Source organism: Crinia signifera, chromosome 3 (assembly GCF_055691185.1).
Source record: "Crinia signifera chromosome 3, ASM5569118v1, whole genome shotgun sequence".
Classification (NCBI taxonomy): domain Eukaryota; kingdom Metazoa; phylum Chordata; class Amphibia; order Anura; family Myobatrachidae; genus Crinia; species Crinia signifera.
This window is the reverse complement of record NC_139219.1, coordinates 146,832,463-146,857,102: the sequence shown is the minus strand read 5'-3', so window position 1 is coordinate 146,857,102 and position 24,640 is coordinate 146,832,463. Positions and strand designations below refer to the sequence as shown.

Genomic DNA, 24,640 nt, shown 5'->3' with positions numbered 1-24,640 from the left:
AATAAGGTATATTTATATCTTTGTGAATGGAAGGCATGGAAGGATTTTTCCAATTCTGTGCAATGGTGTTCTTGGTCAGGATCAACGTACTGTATGCCCCAGTACATAGCTTCCATGCTTAGTTAGTTCTGTGGTTTATATGTAAAGTAGGGCTACAGAGGGTGAGGGTTGTAAATGAATGGGCAAACCCTAAAATACTAAATGGAACACCTCATGTCACAATGGTGGAATAAGGGGGCATTGGCAAAATATTTGGAATATATCTCACCTTGCAAAATTATTTATCCCAACAGTACATATTATGCAACTTGGCTTGAGGTGAAGGGTAACTAGTGGAGCTATTGATATTGCAGCTCCAAATGATTACAACACTTGGACACTTGACAGTCAGATTCCCATTGCTGGGATGTTATTAGGTTACTGGTGTTTTGGGAACTCAGGTTAGACGCTATTGAGTCAGCACGTGGTGCTCTGTACAGGAAACTAGAGGGTCTGACGTAAGATTTGAACATGAGGTTTACCGAGTTTAGGAATTGAAGAATAAACTATGGTAGGAAAGAATGTATTGGCTCTGGAACATGTTCTCTGAACCAGACCAAACCTGGCAGATACTAGAATTGGAGTTGGTGTAAACTGAATAATACTGGATTACTTGGACTGGAGTCAGTGTGGGAACTGACTTATGCTGGTTTACTGAAGCCAGCCATCTGGATACACTAGGAATGCTAAGCTGAACCCACTGATCTGTATATACTGGGAATGTTTAGCTGAAACCAGGGAGCATGTACTCGGAATGCTGAACTGAACCCAGAGATCTGGATACACTTGGGATGCTGAGCTGAATGCACTTGTAATACTGGGATGAATCCAGCGAGCATGTACTTGGAATTCTAAGCTGGACCCAGAGATCTGGATACACTTGGAATGCTGAGCTGGAATCAGGATACCCTTTTATTCCCTTGATATTCAGAGATTGGAGCATGGAATCAGATGTCAGAATCAATGCCTACAGTTGGTGGAACAGCGGTCAGCTGACTGGCAGCAACATGGTGCCGCCTAGTGCAGGAGAAGATGGGAAAGATAGCGGGGAGTTCTGTCAACATTTTAGGGTGCTGGAGCTGACACATTGGAGAGGAACCCCCCCCATAACCTCCGCTCCGGTGTTTGAACTCCGGAGCTTCCCTGCTGCCCCAGCCACCAGTCACAGTCAGCAGTGACATAGGCGTCAGGAGTCCCCCCGACCATCCCCGAGCCTGCCGCCTACGTCACTGCTGCGAATGATGGCTGGCGGTAGGGGAGCTCCAGCGTTCGATCGCCGGAGCAGAGGGGGTGGGCGACAGGAGGGGGGGTGACCCCTAAAGGTAGTGCGCTAGTGGTGCTCCGCTGGAGGCACCACTGGCACGCACCTACTGCATAGTGGTATGCCCGGAAATTTTCCGGGACAGACCGCTGTGGCAGCGCAGCTGAGCCCAGAAAATTTCCAGGCATTCCACTCAAGTGGTTAAAGGAATATTATGCCAAGCATATGCTTTAACCCTTTGAGTGCCAACATCTCTGTGAGAGATGTGCAAAAATAGGATTTTGGGTACCTACCGGTAAATCCTTTTCTCGTAGTCCATATGGGATACTGGGCTTCACTACTACTATGGGGATTGAGACCTCCGCAGGAGAGACAGGCACATAAAAGAACTTTCAGTGTGGGTGCACTGGCTCCTCCCCTCAATCTCCCTCCACTAGTCAGTTAATGCAAAAACTGTGCCGAAGGAGAGCATGTGAGGAGTATGTGATAATGTATTGTGGTGAGATTCATCCAGCACACCCAAACGAACAAAAAACATATAAAAGAGGTGAATCCTAACAACTTAAGAGGACACCTGTAACTAGAACAAATCTATAGTCATACTATAGAAAACAAGGCAATAAGCCTAACAATAAAGTAGGTCTGACAGCAGAAAAAGCCGCACTGAGGCGGGCTCCCAGTATCCCATATGGACTACGAGAAAAGGATTTACCGGTAGGTACCCAAAATCCTATTTTCTCTACCGTCCAATGGGATACTGGGCTTCACTACTATGGGGAGGTCCCAAAGCTACCAGAACGGGTGGGAACGTGCGGATTCTGCTGTAGAACCGCATTCCCGAACTGGGAATCCTCCCTGGCCAGGGTGTCAAACTTGTAGAACTTCACAAACGTGTGTTGCCCTGACCAAGTTGCGGCCCTGCATAGCTGCATTGCCGACACCCCTCGAGCAGCCGCCCAAGAGGTACCTACAGACCTGGTTGAATGAGCCTTTACTGAAAAAGGAAGCGACAAACCAGCTGATGCATAAGCCTGCTGGATAGTACATCTTATCCACCTGGCAATGGTACGCGTTGAAGCAGGTAAACCCTTCTTCTGCGCATCATAAAGCACAAACAGGCTGTCGGTCTTACGGATCCTAGCTGTGCGCTTGACATACCCCTTAAGGGTGAGAACCACATCCAAGGTATCTGGTATATCTGGGTGTGTCGCGCTAGAAGGGACCACAATAGGTTGGTTTAGGTGGAACCCTGACACCACCTTTGGAAGGAATTGTGGTCTAGTCCTGAGTTCCGCCCTATCGTTGTGGAACACAAGGTAAGGGCTTCGACAAGATAAAGCCCCGAGCTCGGACACCCTCCTGGCCGAAGCTAGAGCCAGTAGAACAACAGTCTTCCAAGTGAGGTGTCGCAGCTCAGACTCCTCCAGTGGGACAAACCGGGCTGATTTTAAGAAAGTAAGAACTACTTCCAAATCCCATGGTGCAGTGGGAGGCACAAAGGGGGGCTGAATCCTCAGCACCCCCTGTAAGAAGGTTTGGACTTCCGGCAAGGCCGCAATCTTTTTCTGAAAAAACACAGATAGTGCGGAGATTTGGACCTTTAAGGAACCCAATCTGAGTCCCTTATCCAGGCCAGCCTGAAGGAAACGTAGCAGACTGTTTAATCGAAAACTGGCCGGAGGCAAGTCATTCTTCTCACACCAGGCAATATACCTGCGCCATATTACATGATAATGAGACGCCGTCACCGGCTTCCTGGCTTTTATCATTGTAGTGACGACAGAGGGATGTAGACCCTTGTGGACTAAGATCTGCCGCTCAACCTCCAGGCCGTTAAACGTAGCCGCTGTAAGTCCTGGAAGACGAACGGGCCCTGGAGGAGCAGGTCTTCTCTTAGGGGCAGACGCCACGGGTCTTCCACTAGCATGGCCTGAATGTCCCCGTACCAGGCCCTTCTTGGCCAGTCTGGTGCCACCAGTATGGCCTCCGTCCCCTGATGCCGGAGCCGCTTTAGCACCCGAGCCAACAATGGGAGAGGTGGGAAGAGGTACACCAATTGGAAATCCCAGGTCCAGGTGAGAGCGTCCACCGCTATCGCCCCTGGGTCTCTGGTCCGTGCACAGTACATTGCTACCTTGTGGTTCAATCGTGAAGCCATCAGGTCGATCTGAGGGAGCCCCCACAGATCCACTATGGCATTGAACACTTGAGTGTGAAGGCCCCACTCTCCCGGGTGAAGATCGTGACGACTCAGGAAGTCCGCCTCCCAATTGTCGACCCCCGGGATAAAAATGGCAGACAGGGCCTGGACATTCTGTTCCGCCCAGGACAGAATTTTTGACGCTTCTCTCATGCAAGGCATGCTCTTGGTACCACCCTGCCGATTTATATAGGCCACAGTGGTGGCATTGTCCGACTGGACCTGGATCGCTTTTCCCTGTAACAATGGAGCTGCCTGTAACAGGGCATAGTAGACCGCCCTCAACTCCAGCTTGTTGATATGAAGGCCTGACTCCAGTGGAGACCATCGACCCTGTAGGCGGACTCCCTGTGTCACAGCTCCCCAGCCCCTCAGGCTGGCGTCCGTGGTTACCAGAATCCAGTCCTGGATCTGGAACCGTCTGCCTGCCAACAAATTGGATGAATCTAGCCACCACTGTAGCGAGATCCTGGTTCTTGTTGCCAGGCCAATCCTTCTGCGCATCTGCAGGGGGGAGCCGGACCATTTTGTCAGAATGTCCAGTTGAAAAGTCCTGGAATGGAAGCGGCCAAATTGTATTGCTTCGAATGAAGCCACCATCTTGCCTAGAAGCCGGAGGCAAAGATGGATCTGTACCAGAGGTGACTGTAGGACCTCCCTGACCAGCTGTTGTATTGCAGTGACTTTTTCCATCGGCAGAAAGACTTTTTGTTCCGACGTATCCAGGATCATGCCCAAGAAAACCATCCTCTGGGTTGGAACCAGCGATGATTTGGGCATGTTCAGGATCCACCCGTGGTCTCTTAGAACCTGTATGGACAGATTGAGAGCACTGCTTAAAGCCTCCGCCGACCCTGCTTTTATTAGCAGGTCGTCCAGGTATGGCACTACATTCACCCTCCGGAGCCTGAGTAGGGACATCATTTCCGCCATTACCTTTGTGAACACCCGCGGGGCTGTCGACAGGCCGAAAGGTAACGCCCGGAATTGGTAATGGTCGTTCCCCAAGGCAAACCTGAGATAGATTTGGTGTGGGGGCCAGATAGGGATGTGTAGATAGGCGTCTTTGACGTCTATAGAGGCCAGGAACTCCCCTCTTTCTAGGCTGGCGATCACAGAGCGCAAGGACTCCATCCTGAACTTGAACACGCGCAGGAAGGGGTTCAGTGACTTTAGGTTCAGGATGGGTCTTACTGAGCCGTCTGGCTTCGGTACCAGGAATAAGTTGGAATAATAGCCCTGGCCCTGCTCCGTGTCTGGCACCGGTACAATTACCTGAGACTGAAGCAGCCTGGTAATGGCCCCCTGAAGGAGCACCTGATCTTCCTGGGATGCTGGAAGTGCCGACCTGAAGTATCTTTTGGGAGGGGGCTTGTCGAATTCCAGCTTGTAACCTAGTGAAATGAGACCCCTGGCCCAGGGATCCAGACCCGAGGCGTCCCACACATGGCTGAAATGCAACAATCGCGCTCCCACCGCGAGAGAGTCTCGTGGCGGGAAAACCCCGTCATGCTGCAGGCTTAGAGGAAGTCGCGGCATTTGGACGGTCCTGGGTGTTGGAGGTGTTAGGCTTCCTAAACTTGCCTCTCGTGCCCCTGCTGGCATTGGAGGCGCCCCTAGCCTTGGGGCGAAACCTGTTCCCACGAAAGGACTGCTGGGAAGCACCTGTGAAGGTACGCTTTGCAACCGTGGGGGCTGATGGAAGGAAGGTAGATTTTCCTGCCGTGGCTTTGGAAATCCAACCGTCTAATTCACTGCCGAAACAGCCATTCTCCTGTAAAGGGAATACCCTCCACACTCTTCTTTGAGTCTACATCTGCAGACCACTGACGCAGCCACAAGGCCCGTCTGGCTGAAACCGCCATGGCTGAATTGCGCGCGTTTATTGCGCCCAATTCTTTTTGTGCCTCGCACAGGATTTTTGCGGTATCCTGAATGTGACGCAGGCTGTCCCCTATCTGGGCCACAGTCATGTCACCCAACAACCCTTCCTGAATCTGGGTTGACCAGGTATGAATTGCCTTGGCCATCCAGCAGCTGGCTAAAACTGGACGCTGGGATGCCCCACTGGCCGTATATATGGACTTGAGGGTAGCTTCCAGCCTTCTGTCCGCCCCGTCCTTAAGGGTGGATACCCCTGGGACTGGTAACAACACCTTTTTAGAGAGGCGGGAAACAGAGGAGTCCACTACCGGTGGCTCCTCCCATTTCTTTCTGCCCACAGGTTCAAAGGGATATGCATTTGTGAACCTTTTTGAAAGAGTAAACCTCTTATCAGGGTTTTGCCATGCAGCCCTGAAAGCAGTTTCTAACTCTGCCTGCTCAGGGAAGTACACTGGCTGTTTCTTCTGAGTCATGAAGAAAGGATCTCCTTCTGTGGATGCCTCTACTGGGAGATCTAAAACATCCCTAATGGCCCTGATAAGGGGCTCGGGACCATGCACTGCCGCCTCAGGAGCTGGTTCCTGCAGACCCTGCTCCTCACCCTCCTCCAATATGTCCTCATCGTCCTCATCTGTGTCAGGATCCATAGCAGTAGCCTGCCTCTTTTGAGGCTGTGCGGGAGGAGGAGGTACATTTTGGGTATGAAGAATATCCACCCTGGCAGCTAACATGGACAATTCCCTCTGAACCCTCTGCGTTTGCTGAGTGTTAGTGGAAAGCTGTGAAGCCACAGAATCCAACAAGGTTTTTATGTTGGAGGCCCACGCAGGCTCCTGCTCGTTTGCCTGCGACTGCCCCGCAAGCTGTGGGGGAACCCCACTGATCTGGGTGTCAGCACTACTGGGCTGTGGTGACATACAAGCCTCACAAGTAACCTGGGACTGTGACTTGGGCACAAACTTGGTGCTACACACCATGCAAGTGAACTTTTTCACCATGATGAGATAATACTACAATGTCTGTAGTAACAAACACAACCCCCACGCAGTCACACACGTGCACACACTGCTGGATGTGTTTCCTCTGAGTGAAAACAGACTATGTGCTTGCTTTACCGTGTCTGTAACTAATCAGTGGGGAAAAAACAGAGCAATTGGGGAGCCAAGTGCACCCTTAACCTGAACTCACAGATCTGGGTGAGCTGGTAACGCTAAACACAGTGATATAACAACACAGTGTCTGAGTAAGCTAGATAGCGCAGCAGCGCTAGATCGCTATAAAAACCTGCTGTCTCTGCCGTGCTGCAAGTACCCGGATCCACCACGCCAGTGAGGAGCCCTGTAATGGAGTCTGGCAGCGTGTGAAGAAGCAGGAAGTGACAGCGCGCGCCCAGCAGAGCTTGGTCCCGCTCTGAGTGAAGCCCCGCCCCCTTACACGGAGCTGGCGCTTACATGTATTTATACTGACATTATCAAAGGTGTAAAATATATATATACCCTGAGGGGTGTCCCTGGTGGTCCAGCGGCAGCACCCCTATGCCAGTTTTCAGACGCGGTGTTCACGCGGTCCCTGCTGGAGAGCCGCCATTACTAGCCGTCGTCTAGCCGCACCAGCAATGGCTGCGGGGACCCCTTGTGGGACCCCCAGCCTGTACTCACCACCGATGTCTTCAGACCTGTCAGGGGTGTGCGGCGGCTAGGGGACTTGCTCGCTACAGCGCAATGCTGTGCGGTGACAAGTCCCACGCAGGACTGGATTGTCCTGTAGCAGGGTCAGCTCTGCACCTGAAGAGGCCGGGGACTGACCCTTCCCCTGACACCCACGAAGCAGGACAGCTGTGTGGTCACTACAGCGCCCCAAAATAACAAACTTGAAAATAAATGTAGAAAAAACTCTGGAGCATCCAGAAGCACTGCCTCTCCTGAGGCACATTTTTCAAAACTGACTAGTGGAGGGAGATTGAGGGGAGGAGCCAGTGCACCCACACTGAAAGTTCTTTTATGTGCCTGTCTCTCCTGCGGAGGTCTCAATCCCCATAGTAGTAGTGAAGCCCAGTATCCCATTGGACGGTAGAGAAATATACACTAAAAATACCAGCGTCGCTCACATTTGTTATATAGTGTTGTTAAAAAAAAAAATTGTAAAAAAAATATATATTTCCTGTATATGGTAAACATTACAGGTCTTTATGATGACTAAAAATGTCTGCTTGGCAATTTTCACACCTATTTTGACAAATTCACTTGGCACGCAAAGGGTTAAAGGAGAAACACAAAACATAGATGTCCGGTCACACAGGTTTTCTCACTTTTTAGAATTGCATGTTTGTAGGGAATGGTTGACCCTATTCCCCTTTTTTCTAAATTACCTAAACTAAAAAGCTATTTAATGAGGTCATGTTTACTGCACACATTAGCCATGTGTACACAACAACATACTGTACCTCTGTCCAGAAACTTAATGTGTGCCAAAAGGCATATAAACAATAGACTGAATGAATAGAAAAAAATCTATTTTACTCTTGTAATGTTTAGTATTACGTACATAGGCAAAACATAAAATAAAAGTGTAATCATTTTCTGGCAACTACTCATGTTTTGGCTTGTAGGCATAATATAGCAATGTGTTCACAAAATAACAGCAATAACTAAACATATTGTTCTTCCATAATGCATGACAATGTGAAAACTCATGTTGGTACTAAACATATTTAACCATTTCAGTGCCAAGTGAATTTGTCAAGATAGGTGTGAAAATTGCCAAGCCAACATTTTTATTTATCATAATGACCTGTAATGTTTACCTTATATAGGAAATATAATCTATTTTTACACAACATTTTTTATTTAATATAACAAATGTGATCAACACTGGCATTTCTAGCAGATATTTTAAACATCTCTTACAGATATGTTGGCACCCAAAGGGTTAAGAAATTAACTTTGAGAGAGGCCGTGAGGATCCCCTTAAACGGCAATGTGTACCGCATTTTAATGGCGTTAAACCTCCATTTTATTGGCCACACTAGCCATTTCCATCTCATCTCAGGGAACAGGAAAGGAGGCAAACTGCAAGTGAACCTCACCTCGGGGAAGTGTTGGATACAATGACGGCGAGTTATCGACACTTCTCGCCATCAATAACTCACAATCACAGCACTGAATTCCCCTATATATGTCTCAGACGAATTAGCAATTTGGAATTTAATATTGTCACAATAAATGTATTAAATCCTCTTACGATGGATGGAGTTCATTCTAGCAATGTGATAGCTATGTATGAAAGAAGCAGTGTCTAATCAAGTAGCATTACATAATATAAGTGAAGGAGGACACTGGGGCAGATAAATTAACATTCAAAAATGAAAGTGGAGAGGAACAAAGTACTAGCCAATCCGCTACTGTCACAAATACAGCCTGTAACATGGCAGTTGGGAGCTGATTGGCTGGTAGTTTATCACTGTCCACTTTATCACTTTTTGAAGCTTAGTACATCTGGTGCTCTGAGAGGGATGAGAACTGAAGTGAATATAGTGTACTTGGTATATAATAAACATGTCATTCAATATTTAGGGGTTCTCCACCTATTCGTGGTGAGATAATAATTATTTCTTGTCTGTTTTGTTTGCATACATATTAGCTGATGTCACAGCAAACTAAATGCAAGCCAAAAACCAAGAGTAATTTCCTATCCTCCCATCAGGACCACGCAGTGCAGCCTAAGTTGTGGGAAGGGCATTAAACTAAAAGATCTATGCTGTATATTTCCCCTGCAGGTGGACAATCTCAGTACCATGTATTTTGCACACAGTTTACAAACCATGTAACTGAATAGATCCCATGGTTTCAAAAATGCAGTCTCTGTTACGGACAGTGCTGCCTGTAACTAGACATTTTGGGGCCCTGTGCAAGAAACAGCATTGCCTCATTCTCCAAATCCCCTTCCTATACCTCTCTCACAGCCAATTTGTCACTGAGGGCAAGACAGGGGGGTACACTACTACTTGCAGGCTGTAGGTGTCTCCGTTTTTTCCCAGTCTCTTGGGCCCATTTACCACCCAGGATTGCATTGCTCCATAAGGAGCCCCTTCCTACGATCTGCTTTGCTGGTTGCCAGGGGTCTGTGCATACGTGTTTTTAGCACTGACGGACCCCCGGCTGACCCGCACTGCCCCACTGGCAGTGAGGTCTGTAGCCCATAGGCTACAATAATTTATCGCCATCTCAGAATGGCGGTAGCCCCTGGACCAGATATGATGCTTTCCAATATTGAAACATCCGGCAGTATCACATCCCCCATAAAAGCTATGGGTGATGCTGCTGCCGGTGTGGCAGGAGGGATCTCCAATACCTGCTGCAGTCCCTCTGGGATGCATGCGGTTACTTAATGTTTGCAGCTAACCCCTGAAAATTAGTGTTTTCAGTCAATTAGCCACAAATTTGCACCAACTGGGAATGGCTCAGTTGCAAGGGCATTGTGGGACCGTAATGTGGAGAGACATCGTGACCTCTTTCCCTGCAGGGAGACAGGGAAGGCGAGCACACAGGACAGACAGGAAGTACTGCCCACTGCAATGTATATTAGTATGCACCCATTGTAGTGGTCCCTTGGCACTTACATATCCCAACGGCAGAAAGTTCTGCCTACAGGGCATCTGTGTCCTGTGCTCTGGCCACACTATCCTAGATATGGATCTGGTAAAAACATTAGCAGCTGCTATTGTAAGACCTTTCCAAGGATACTTGTGCTAATATGTAAGCACACACAGCTGCTAATTCTAAACCCACTGACACGTTGCCATGGAGATCAGCTATGCATGTTTCTCAGACAGAGGAAAACTTTAGAGCAATTTTCTGTAGGGTGAGAGCACAAACATATAGGGCAGGATGTACTAACGGGAAAATGCGGTAAAACACCAGTTTTACCGCATTTCCCTATGTATTAAAACCCCGCCGCCCCGTCAATGCATTGTAGGGTATTGTCACCCTCTGGGTGGCGATACCCTATAGAAGCCTATGGGCTTCTTTTGCCACCTGCCGTCCGCGCGCCCCCCCCCCCCCCCCCCTCCCGTCCTCCTTTGATCTCCTCCTCCCCCAGGTGTCACAGCCGGGAGGACATCCGGCTTCAGGGGGAGGAGGAGACGCAGGAGGACGCTGGTAGCCGCCGGGAGGTGACAGAGACCCCCGCAGACCACATCACAGGTATCGCGGGGGTCTCAGTCACCGCAACCCGATGCTAGCCGCATATGTTAGTACATATGCGGCAGCATCGCGGCGGCTGCCAGGTGAAGGGCGGCGATGTATATTAATACATCCCGCTCATAGAGTGCACTACTAGAGACTGAGCTGGCAGCTACGTTCTAGAGCAGTGATGTCTAACCTTGATACTCAACTGTTGTTGAACTACACATCCCAGCATGCCCTGCATCAGTTTTAGCATGGCCAAATAGTAAAACTGTAGCAGGGCATGCTGGGATGTGTAGTTCAACAACAGCTGGCTTGTCAAGGTTAGCCATCACTGTTCTAGAGGTTAGAAAGCTCAGCTAGCAGAAGCTCGGCTTGACCATGTAAATTGTAGCTCCTCTGTTGACATAATGCCCTAAACCACATGTAATAAACAGATCGTTATCCAATACAGTAATAACCTCTTCCACCTGGAACAATATGCTCTGCTCTCCCACTTGCCAATTCATTTATTATTGATGTTTTCTCAGCTGAAATCATTAACAGAGAAGGGTGTTGTTTTTTATAGGGATCTTAATCCAATATTTTTATATGTTCATAAGTGTATGGGCCTTATGCCTAGACTAAACAGGGAATTTTTGATATTTGTGCCATTTCAATATATTTTCTAAAGTTTTAAATTTGCATACACAACCAATTGCAGATTTTATATTACATTCAAATTGGGGCTGGGATTTGAGAAACCCATGTATCCACCTGTGTTAGGCCAGCATTAGAAATATATATAATTTAATATGATTTATTACAACTACATTCTGGTTTGTTACATGTTTCATGGCAACAATTTTGTTTTCGGCATACATGCAGGTTATCTACTGTAGCCTAAATAACATAAAGCAATGTTGGTAAATAGGGGGTAGATTTATTAAGCTCGGTGAAGTGATAAACTGTCTGGTTTTTATCACCGGCCAATCAGCTTCTATCTGTGAAGTTACAGGCTTGATTTGAAATATGACAGGTAGGAGCTGATTGGCCGGTGATAAAAACCAGACAGTTTATCACTTCACCAAGCTTAATAAATCTACCCCTGAGTGCCCTACTTCTTTGAAAAAAGTTTTTACTCAATGAGATGCACTCACAAGCATACGATAGTGTGAGTGCATCTCACTTAATAAAAACTTTTTTCATTCTCTTTAAGATCTACTGCACCAATTGTTGTTTTTTTATATATCTCCAAAAACTCCAATTGTGGGGTGCTTGGAGATTGTCTTTTTCAGATTTGGGAAGGATATTCCCTTCATTGGTACATGTGAAGCCGCAGTCACCATGTTGTTAAGTTATCTATTGTATTCCTTCTCAAATGCATGGTCTTTCCTATGTTTAAAAACTGGAGGTAGCGCTTAAGGGTGTCGACTGACTTTTTCTGCACTATTGTTTTATTGTTGGTGATTGACAAACACTGACTCCGTTGGTACCTGAGCTGCACAACCTCTCTTTTTTGCGCTGTAATTCTAGGATATCTTTTTAACTAGAATGGTATATGTAATAAAGTAATAAAGTGTGCACTGCCTGTAAAAATGTAACTTAAATTACACTTTCATTTACATTATATGGATTAAAGTTATATTAAATATAATAAATATATATATATATATATATATATATATATATATATATATATATATATATATATATATATATATATATATACACACACATATATGGAAGCAGACAGTGGCACTCCGTGGAATGAACTTAAAGTGACTTTAATCGGGTGATCAACGTTTCGGGGAATGGATACCCCATTATCAAGATGTACAATGTGTACATCTTGATAAAGGGGTATCTATTCCCCGAAACGTTGGTCACCCAATTAAACTCACTTTAAGTTAATTCCGTGGAGTGCCACTGTCTGCTTCCATATTGGTCTACATTTACACACCGGGAGGCACCCGTGGCTGCTGTACCAGAGGTGGAGTGCCAGGCTGAACCTGTCTATATATATACACACACACACACACATATATATATGTGATACAACTGTGGGTCGCAAGCCAGGAAAGTCCATAGGGCAAGTACTTATTCATGAGCCTGTATACTGTATTTTTATAGCACTGGTATGAATAAAAGAACTGACCTTGCAAAATAGCCTTGTCTTCGTTCCTTCTTTTCTTCCTTGCTGTCCATGATAAACACTGCGAGGATCCAGAGCAAGTTTCTTAGTCAGAGGAACTTTCCCTTTTCACTGATTCATGTCCGCTGACATTTCTCCTGCTTTGACAATACAAACAGGTACATTTTAAGACTAGTAAACGGACAACTTACTTCCAGTTTGATCAGATATCAACTGTATTTCTTAAAGGATGGAGCAATAATCATCAGTGACAACATATGGGTCACGTGGTACACATAATGTGCCAAGAAATAAATATAACCACGCCATATTAAAAAAAACACATGCTCAAGTGTAATACAGGTTATGTCTTCAGTTTTAGTTATGCAAAGAAAGCTTCATCTATGTATAACAATTACAGGACAATGTACGTATTTATCCATTATTAGCAACTGACCTATTTACTTATTATTTTAGTATAAAAGCATGCAAACACAGAAGGTGGCAGGATTTAAGGTAAACAGTATCTGCATAATAATTAAATGCATAGGACGTCAGTAATAACAATGCTTAATGTTAGACTAGTTACCAGCCTGTCAAAATCACTGAACATCACAACAGTAATGCCAGCACTAGCAGCTGTGCGTGCCCAAACAGAGCAACATTTGAATTGCTCCATCGGGTGCAATCTAGTGGACGCCGGCACGGACAACATTGTAAGATATCAACTAAAAGCACAGTAGCTACCAACTATGACACTAATGAGATTCCAGTTGTCTTGTGGAGTTTCCACAGATTCATTTTTTGAACAATCCAATCTGTCAATCAATTTCCCTTAAAATCCAGAACACTCCTGGCCAAACTATGGGGGAGATTCTCTAAGGTAAAAATGCGGTAAAAACCCTGTTATCAGGGTTTTTACCGAATTTTGGGATGCTCTAGGCATGAAAAGAAAAATCTGTCAATGCCCCATAGAAGCCAATGGGCTTCTAGCGCGAACCCACCGCCGCCCCGCAAGGACCCCCGCCGCCCCGCATTGCCCCCTCCCCCCTTACCTGTGTCCGGGCAGCACAGAGCTGTGCTGCCCGGACCTGTGACCTCCTCCCTGCACTGATCCTCTTCCGGGTGCAGGGAGGAGGAGAACCCGGCGCAGCAGCAGCGCCGAGTGTGGGAGGGAGGGGGGAGCCGTCGGGACCTGCTGGGACCCGGCGACTCTCACCGCAGAGGACAGCTCTTAACGCAAGAGCTGTCCTTTGCTATAATTATCGCATATGTTAGAACATTTGCGATAATTATGATTGCGATGGGCGGCGAATAGAGAATCTCCCCCTATATCATGCACACATATAGAATGATTGTGTAAATGATCTGAGGATTAGATGGGTCGTTTATCAACTATAAATCATTAACACATTATTAGCACATCGTTCATCATGACTACAAATGGGACGATGTGTGCCAAATCCTGCAAGACAGGTCATTATCTGGTCGAAGGACCAGCAGGGATGCAGATTACGTTGTGATTATTTTTTTATAATTAACAGTTTCGGTACTTATGTAATATCTAGGCTCCCGTTTTTCTTATGAGACCGCGCCCCCTTGCGGGGCTCGCTGCGCTCGCCACGCTTCTGGCACGGTGGCGCGCTGCGCTCGCCACACTATATAAAATCAACTCATGCGTAGATGGATAGTAGGGGTATGAAAAAATGGGGTGCATTTAACATGGGAGCCCAGATAATACATAAGTACCACAGTTTCTTATATAGCGCATACATATTCCGCAGCACTTTACAGAGGATATTTGAACATTCACATCAGTGCCTGCCCCAGTGGAGCTTACAATCTATATTCCTTACCACATGTACATGCACACACAGACATTCTAGGGTTAATTTGTTGGGAGCCAATTAGCCTACCAGTATATTTTTGGATTGTGGGAGGAAACCGGAGGAACCGGAGGAAACCCACGCAAGTACGGGGAGAATATACAAACTCTGCACAGTTAGAGCCATGGTGAGAATAGAACCCATGACCTCAGTGCAGTAATGCTAACCATTACACCATCCGCACTGCCCACTCCGTGATTAGGCCCACACACAGACAGTTTTAAACGATAGGTCATTCCAAATGACGTAAAAATGGTTGACCTAAGCTGTTGTCTGTCTTCAAATAAATATATGCCACACCTCCCAACCTTTGGACGGTGGGGCTCATGACTCCCAAAAAAGGGGTGCAAGCTCTGGGGAAAGGGACATGGCTTCAAGAGTCTGTTTGTTACCCAGTTTGTTTTATCACTGTCTACTATTGTAAAGCGCAATGGAATCTGCTGCGCTATATAAGAAACTGTAAAGGGACATAGCTGCTTTTTGAGCTGCTAGCCACACACCCTGTCCTCTGTCTTTGGAAAAGACGCTGTGCGCAGAGGTGAAACTACTATTGGTGCAGCAGGTGCAGTGAACCGGGTCCCCTGAGGACTAAGGGGCCCACTGCTGCCCATGTCACCCTATTCCTGTCACCCAGTTTTTGCCTGTCACACTGCCTCCCCTGCCTCTCACTGTCACCCACTGCTATGTAGAATAATGTGAATTTGGGTTTGGGTGGAGGAAGGGGGCCCAAATTATATTTTTGCACATGGGTTCACCACCCACAAGTTCCACCACTGCCTGTGTGTATGCGCACAGCCTTTATTCAGTCACGGAGTACAATTATAACGTGGATAATATGGAGCTGAAAATTATCTTGGGTTTCAAAAAGCAGAAGTGTGAGGGATACGTTTACTAACACTTCTAAACACTAAAAGAGGTGATGTTGCCCACAGCAACCAATCAGACTCTGGGTCTCAGAAGAACTGGCATAAATAGTCTTGTTCCTTTAGTCATTTCAATTTCATTATCACATATTCACCTGGATCACGAATTTAAAAGCCTGGTGCCAGACTTGCAGCTAGAACACTGTTAGTCTCATGATCCCTGTCCAATAATTATCAATGAATATTGCCACTTATTGCTAATCAGGACAATATTTCACCTCATGCTCCCACTCACATTCTGTATGTGTCTACTAATTCCTAGCAAGTAGTCATGTTTGAGGCACAACAAGCAAAACTAGCATTAATGATAATACAAATAACTCTGTGCCATTTTTAAAAAAATGTAAAAAATCCATGAAAGTGATGCACTCAGACCTTAAAATGTGCTGCTGTAATAATATAGTGTTTAAAAAAACAAACAAAAGATGTATAGTAAAAAGGAGTTCCTCTGACAAATCGATTCTTTGGTCAGGAAGGATGCACTTTATATTACGCTTCACAGGGCTCCCATTGTGCTTACATTGATTGTTCCACATTAAGTGAGTGATTTATATATTATCTATTGCACTCCACAACCATGTACCATGTATCCAGAGTTTATACAGTGGTTCCCTAATACAGGACCACCTGCATGGTACACCTGACAGTGATCAGAAACCTCATACGGCAGATGGTAAGCAGACTCTGCCATCTGTCTGTCTCTTTCATCTTTGTATATTAAATTGTGTTGCCCTTTTGTTCCTGGTCCGTATTTCACCACTTTACACAGTAGACATCCTATTAAAGAACCAAGGCTTTTTGTGCTAACATTTAGTATCTAGCTCTGAGCTGGAAAACAAATTGTCTACTTTTGGGCAATCGCTAAATTATGTTTGATTGGGGCAGATATACTAAGCTTTAACAAGAGATAAATGCAAGGGTGATAAGGAGAGATAAATGCCCAGCCAATCACCTGCTAACTGCCATGTTACAGGCTGTGTTTGAAAAAAGTAAGGAGCCGATTGGCTGGACGTTTATCCTTCTTTTCACCCTTGTATTTATCTCTTGTTAAGGCTTAATACATCTGCCCCAATATTCCTACTGGATTATTTCCTAATGTCTTTAGTATAGAGACATTTCCTGTGTTCCATTAAGCAGGTGTTGTTTACAAAATTATTTTCTATGATGTGATACTAATCACTATTTCTATGCATTGATAATATAAAATATTTTTTATCATATTTACTTGGTAGCTGTGTAGGTTTTTTATGAAATTGAGTTGGTTACAATTTTAACAGCAGTACAGTCTGATATCTGCAGCAGGCATCACTCTCTGTCATTCCTAGAAAAGGTTAATCAGTGTTTTGTGTGATCATTGTTTAATTCAGTAACATGGATTACTTTATATTCCACAGATTCTAAACTTGTTAATTAATCATTTAATGAAAATACTGGTACTTGTTTCCTAGCACGGCACCCATTGCATACCTTAAGTTAAGGTATGCGATGGGACCCGACTGACGCGATTTCTGGCTTTTTTTTCACCTTTCCAGACAATTGTAAAATTGGGTCCATCGCATGCCATTATAATGGCATGCGATCCGACCGACGCAACCGACCCGATTTTGCATTGTACTCCTTGTTAAATTCCTATGTAAAATCGGGTCCATTGTATGCCATTGGTATGCGATGGAGCCGATTTAACATAGGGAACAATGTTAAATGGCCCACCATACCCGATTTTGGATTGTATACCCACCCTGATGGGTAATTTGTATGTGACATGCCCCCCCATTGTTAACGCCACCCCACGATGAATGCCAACCCGAAGCATGGTGAGCGCAGTGAGTTGACTTTCATTGGTCGACTTAATGAATGTCGACCTTCATGTGGTTGACCTAGTGACCTTCCTGGGAATAGTTTGGGGAGGAGCGGGTACTATTTTACTCGGGCCCGGGTCTGCTGGGGCCCAAAACCCTTTTTCTTGGACCTCATTACCTTACTACACCTCGGTCGGATATTGTTTGGACTTTTAAACCCCCTGGTGAGCCGCTAAAGCAATACCCCCGGTCCCGCCATGCTGTTGTCCAAAGTGCCCCACCCCCACACAGTGGCGTAACTATAGCACCGCAGCCCCCGCGGTCGTGTGTGGGGGGGGGGCTGTGCATATGGGGGCGCCGGGGGGGGCTGCAGTGCTATAGTAATCCCCCCGCCCCCCATCCCCCGAATTCTTACCTGTCCGCGCGTCCCGGCTCCCCTCCTGGCTTCAATCAATGTTATGGAGACGGACCACGATAAAATGGCCGCCCCATAAAGCAGACTGTTCTCTGAAACTATCTGCGGTATGGGGGCGGCCATTTTATTGTGGTCTGTCTGCATAGAATTTATTTGAAGCCAGGAGGGGAGCCGGGACGCGCGGACAGGTAAGCATGCGGCAATGGGGGGAGGGGGCACGGGGGGCCTGACGGACGGACGGGCGGGGAGGTGCCACCCCCATTAACGGTGGGGGGCGCCCCAAACAAAGCTACGCCGCTGCCCCCACATGACATCAGCGAACTGGCAATATTGCTGGTTCACAGTAGGGATCTGAATAGTGCAAAATGCAGGGTCGCAGCAGAACTGAACTGTTTCAAAGTCCTGGTGCGACCGTGCATTTTGCAATGTGAAAGCGGTATTATGTTCTTATAGTCACACACACACACACACACACACACACAGTGGGCAAAGAAGTATTTGGACAGCCCCCGATTGTGCAAGATGACCTACTTAAAAGGATGAGAGAGGTCTGTAATTTCCATCATACCATCATAGGTACAGGAAATCACATATATAATATTTGGACGGCACTCCACAGCTCAGCTCCTGGCAATGGCACCAGGTGCCTTCCTCTGGTAACCTCTCAGGATTCCACTATGTAAGACAGGAAATAAGGCGGCACTCTGGCGACTTGAAAAGAATTGAACAGAGACCTGTTTCTTATGTCTTATGGACATAAGAAACAGGTCTCTGTTCAATTATTTTCAAGTCGCCGGAGTGCCGCCTTATTTCCTGTCTTATATAGACACTCACCGGTCTTGTTTGGATAACAAACTTTTTAATCCATCTTCAACAGTTCTACAAACAGTGTAGTGTGCATGACAGTGGGCCAAGGGCCAACATTTCGGTCCGCCTATAGACCTTTGTCAAGGTCTATCCCACTATCTCCTCCTAAAGTGCACTGCTCATTTTAGCTATGATGTGCAAGCAGTAGCCAGGTTCTTATGAAAACAAGTTGTTAGTGTAGGACTTGCAGGGAAATGGGGTCCCTTGGCGATGGGCTGCAAGCTTAAATGCATTGATCAATTCATGAACTAAAACCCCATTATTTATTGAATTTATAGATATTTTTTTACCAATCCACCTCTAAGATATATATTTTTGTTATATTTTATTCTTTATTGTTTATTTTAATGTATTTGTTATAATGTATTGTGTTAATATGATGTGCCTAGATTTCTAAATGTTGTCCATATTTGTGTATGTGCTTAGTGACCCTGCTTCTCAATATCATTAGCGCAAAAACTTGTAGCATTACTTGTGGGTTCTTTTTTTAGATATCTATATACGCCCCCACTAGCATATGTTTGTTTTTTTAAGCTGATTATTTATTAAGATACTATTTTAGGTATTTATTTCTACAAACATGCAATTAGTGCCAGAGCTTTCTTTTGCAGCAGCAGCCTGTCATTTCTACCTCTGTATGAGTGTATGTGAGACTGTGATAATCCCGCCAGAAACCCGGCTACCTGGTAACCCGCACAAATGACAAATTATGTCGTCCCCCCCCCCCCCCACTGGGGCATGGTCGCGCCCCACCCGGTGGCCACGCCCCCACTATTTTACCGGGGCCCAGCCAACCTGTCGGCACCCCTGGGTAGAGAATATAGATTGTAAGCTTAACTGGGACGGGGTTGATGGTGTAATGGTTAGCATTACTGCTTCACAGCACTGAGGTCATGGGTTCGATTCCCACGATGGCCCTAACTGTGTGGAGTTTGTATATTCTCCCCATACTTGCTTGGATTTCCTCTGGGTACTCTGGTTTTCTCTCACAATCCAAAAATATACTGGTAGGCTAATTGGCTCCCAACAAACAAACTAGAATGTCTGTGTCTGCATGTACATGTGGTAGGGAATATAGATTGTAAACTGGGGCAGGGACTGATGTAAATGTTCAAATATTCTCTCTAAAGCGCTGCAGAATATGTGTCCGCTATATAAATAACTGCCAATAAATGAATTAATTAATTAATGTTATAGTCGCTATTTCCATTGTTCATCACAATTCAAAGTTTTACTTCTCTACATAGTAAAAAATAAAGTGTATAGTAGGCATCGGTTTTTCTGGTTAACTTTTAAAAACCACTGGATTTTGGTGTGGTTTAAACAATTCTATAGAGCATTGGTAGAGAAATGATTGGGTGTATGAGACATTATTCTATGGAAAAAGGAAGCTAAGCAGTGATAATTTTAGTGAAGCATGTCAAATTAAAATTGTAAGCCCAAGATCTCAGTTGTTCCCTTGTTTCCATTTGTATTCCAGTTTTGTAAAAATAAAATTATTCTTTAAAGTTCCCATTATAAAACGTCGGTTTGAGGAGCCTATCAGTGTCGTGCCAAAATTGCTTCAGCGGGCAGCCGGGGCAAGTTGCTAGTCTTCAATAAACCCAACATCACAAAGGGTTGCACAATCAACATTTTTACGTAAATGAATATCACAACCAAAAGTATGTAAAAAAACTCTGTGTCATCATTTGTAGCCATGATGACATGTTCAGAAAAAAAGAGATCACGCTTTTGTGAGAGCAATATATTCTCCTAGGATACCATTGTCAACAACTGAAATGCAAATTAGCAGGAAGCTTTTAGATTACGAGGACTACCATAGTTTACCCTGAAGAATGAGCAAGACACTTTTAATGTCAGACTATGATATGTAATGCAATCTGCCCACAGAAAAATCGATACAGCTCTGAGCCTAGTACTTAGAGGGACTATTTATCTACTATAATGAGTAAATGTGTACAGAGTCATAATAACAAAATTTGTGAAAACAGCACCTTTGGAAGTTTAAAAAAATCATTAAATAGGAGAGACTAGGCAATCTCTAGTAATAAACTGGCCAGACATCTACAGATCGATTGTCAGATTGGGCTGGTTGAAACAAAAACCTGGAAATATCTGAGTGACAGTTTTTGGCAGTTTTCCAGCACTTCAAAGCAAATGGTCAACTGTCATCTGCTCTCATCCATTACTAGGATTTTGTTCCAACCAGCCAGATCTGACAATTAGGGGGAAATTGGTACTTGTTTCCTAGCACGGCCACAATCGCGGGTCATTTTTAGTGGTATACGACGCGACCGACGCGAAGCCCCCGATTTTACCATTGAAATGCATTGAAAATAGTCAAAATCGCGTCGGTCGCGTCGTATGCGGCTAAAAAAGCCTTAAATGGTCCAGACGCGATGCCCACGATTTCCCCATAGGAAACAATGTTAAATGGCTCAATGTACCTGCGATGCCCCCGATTTCTCATAGGAAACAATGTTAAATGGGTCAATTTACCCAAATCATCATAGGGAACAATGTTAAATGGGCCATAAACCCCCCAAAACACCCCTGAACAGTGAAATGTCCCCCCCAAAGTACTTTACGCCACCCCACGATCAACGCGAACCCGAAGCGTGGCGAGCAGCGGCGGTACGCGTCCTCCGACCTTTTCATACCCCCACTATCCACGTCGGCGTGGAGTTGAGAATAGAATAGTGTGGCGAGCGGATGCGGATACCTTCACAGGTAAACGCGTCCCTTCGCGGGCTTCACAGGTATCCGCGTCCCCTCGCAGGGCTCGCTGCGCTCGCCACGCTTCGGGCTCGGTGGCTCGCTGCGCTCGCCACACTATTCTATTCTCAACTCCACGCCGACGTGGATAGTGGGGGTATGAAAAGGTCGGAGGACGCGTACCGCCGCCCCTCGCGGCCTCGCTGCGCTCGCCACGCTTCGGGTTCGCGTTGATCGTGGGGTAGCGTAAAGTACTTTTGGGGGGACATTTCACTGTTCAGGGGTGTTTTGGGGGGTTTATGGCCCATTTAACATTGTTCCCTATGATGATTTGGGTAAATTGACCCATTTAACATTGTTTCCTATGGGAAATCGGGGGCATCGCGGCTAAATTGAGGCATTTAACATTGTTCCCTATGGGGAAATCGCGGGCATCGCGTTGCGACCATCGCACCCGATTTTTTAGTGCTTGCGATGGCCGCGATGCCCCCGATTTTTCCTCACGATGCCCACGATCATGATCGTTGTGGCCGTGCTAGGAAACAAGTACCGGGAAATTTACTAAGATGGGAGTTGTATTTCACATGCTATGGGCAACCAATCAGAAACTACTTCTCATTTTTTTAGCACATTCTAGAAGATAATAGATAGTATCTGATTGGTTGCCCATAGCAACATCACATGTGAAATACAACTCAGATCTTAGTAAATTTCCCCCTTAATCTGTAGTTAGTAGTAACATAAGTAAAATAACTGAATTTCTAAGACTGGTAGAGGTATAGGGGGATATTAATTATCTTCCGCTATTTCCAACAGTAGGAATAGTTCAGTATTCAATGATTCTCCTGCTACAGGCCCGCCTCCCTATGGAGGCAAGTCTGTATTGTCGAAAACAGCTGTGGATTGCCGATCCACTGACTTTGTGACACTCAACAGTTGGAACATTGTATTCCGACTGTCCAGTTACTGTCGGATCCAAGGAAAACCGACTGGGATTCCAACTGTCAGGATGTTCCAACAGTCCGAATCCCATATTGTATAACCCCTAAGTATCTGTTTTGCTAATATGCAACCAATATAAAACCACATTTACAGTCATATGGATATTCATGTATAACAGGACTATGATGTGCATCAAATGGATTAAATTTTTCTTAATGACATCATGGATACAGACATGCTGCAAGATTTATAGAAGCGTAAAAATATAGCAAATTCCTAAAAATATATTCAGATTATAGCTTCTGAAGAATGAAATATTTACACTCAAAGTAGGTGGGCTCCAGTGGAAAACGTTTACAAAACACAAAAAAGCTGCTGAAGCAGTACTATAAATTGATATCTTAAAACAAAAATATTGCCTATGGAAAACTTTTTACTATTGTGACCATCAGCCATGCCGGAAACCTTGGGCAGAGAGCTACAACTAGAAATGTAACCATGTGGGTCAAGAATCAAAACTGAATGCCCTAAAGCCCTGTAAAGAACCCAAAGTAAATAAAAATCTTACTTCTCTGTGACCTATATATTTTTCACTCTAGGTTGGTGGTGCCACTAATGAACAGGTCTATTTATGACACTGGACATGGATGCTACCGCACACAGCACTGCCCAAACCAGAAAAGGGAATGGAAACGGAATGACCAAACTCAAACTGCAATTAAGAAATTGTGGTATGTGATTGGTCCTCCTACTTGCACCACCTGTCCACTGCCATTTGAAGTTTAGAACCCACAATTGGATTTATTGCTTCTGTGTAACACAACTGGAAAATAATCTGCATGGGGTCCCTATTAGAAACCAAGCAACTAGTTTTGGAGTTAAAAATATAATTTTAAAAATGTTGCAGATTATAGAGTCAACTTTTGGTTCAAAATGATTATATATAATCTAGTGTCTATGTGACTCTGAAACACTACCATCTGTTGGCAGCAAGTGAAGCTACATCTACTAGCTTTGGAAGGATTTGATTCAAGCGGGCTAACTAGTTTGGTCACGGCAGCGCTAGCCGCTCAGCAGATCCTGCAGTGCAGGTAGGTGCCAGCCTATAAAGGCGCTTTCCCTGCTTTATGACTCTTTCTGTAAGGATGTGCGCTGCTGCCAGCTGCACCTGACAGTGTATGAAAGGCAGCAGCACCTGCAGCAGAGGGAAGGGAGGACATACATCGGTGAAAACTGCAGCAGCAAGGGAGGTCCCACATCTCCCTCACTGCAGTGCCAAGCCCCTTCCCCTGATCTAAGCATCAGGATCAGGACAGCATGTGCCGAGCTGTGATTGGAGGAGCTCGGGACATGCTGATTAGAAAAGCCCCTGATTGCAGGAGCTGATAACATACTCCTATGACCCTCTGAAACACTGAGGATCCCACAGCATGGCCCCCATGTTAGCAATTAGTTCCCCTTCACCATAAGGACCTGGGGAGGAGAGGGAGCGGGGAGAGGAGGAGCAAGGTCGGAACAAGGGATCCAAGTGGACCCTCGTGAGCTTGCTTCGCTTCGCTCAATGCATTAAAGAAAATTAATAGCTAAATGCAAGCTTGCTAAATATTCACACACAGGGCCTGATTCAGCAAGGCTCGATAAGCAGCAGTCGTTCGCTGCTTAGCGAGCCCATAAATGCTGAATGGCAGAAATTATTGCCCAGAAAAAGAGTATAGGACAGTGAAGGGGTACCTGCCAGTGTGTAACTGGCAGAGAGACAGCAGCTGGACCACTGTCTCTCTGCCCAGCTCTACCACCCCTTTCTCTGCTCAGCATCTATCTCCCCTCTGCCCAGCACCTGCCCCCCCTGTCTCTAACCAGCATCTGCCCCCCCCTCCCTCTACCCAGCATCTGCCCCCTCTCTTTACTCAATATCTGCCCTCTTCTGCCCAGCATCATACTGTGATCTCTATCCTCTATCTGCCCAGCATCTGACCCCCCTTTCTGCTCAACATTTGTGTCCCCCCTTGTTCTCTGCCCAGCATCTGTACCCTCCTCTCTTTTGCCCAGTATCTGTTCCCCCTCTCTCTGCTCAGCATATTACTGTGGACCTTATGTGGAATGGGCACTACTGTGGGCACTATGTGATTAAGTAGCACACTGTGGGAGATATGTATAAGGGGAACTACTATCGTGGGAATGTTGTGTTTTAAGTGGCACTACTGTGGGCATTATGTATAAGGGACAATACACCTGTATGCGTTACACGTTTAAGTGGCACCATTCTGGATGTTATGTTTAAGGGGCACTACTTATGTGGGCATTATGTATATAAAGGTCACTGCTTTGTGAATAAGGGCCACTATTGTGGACTTTGTTTATAAGGGACACTACTATGTGGTGTCATATAAAGAACATTGTGCTACTGTTT

General features: G+C 45.7%; 1 protein-coding gene across 4 annotated transcripts in view; it reads right to left on the bottom strand.

Moving 5' to 3' along the window:
- The window catches only part of NCOA7 (nuclear receptor coactivator 7), a 167,039-nt gene that overhangs the window by 105,173 nt on the left and 37,226 nt on the right, over nucleotides 1-24,640 (bottom strand). For 2 of the 4 annotated variants that reach the window (XM_083176688.1, XM_083176685.1), the window contains one exon: nucleotides 12,705-12,841. In XM_083176688.1, the coding sequence (XP_083032814.1) occupies nucleotides 12,705-12,754 (50 nt within the window). In that variant the 5' untranslated portion in view covers nucleotides 12,755-12,841. The remainder of the gene's footprint in view (nucleotides 1-12,704; nucleotides 12,842-24,640) is intronic. The other 2 variants (XM_083176687.1, XM_083176686.1) reach the window with 1 other exon arrangement.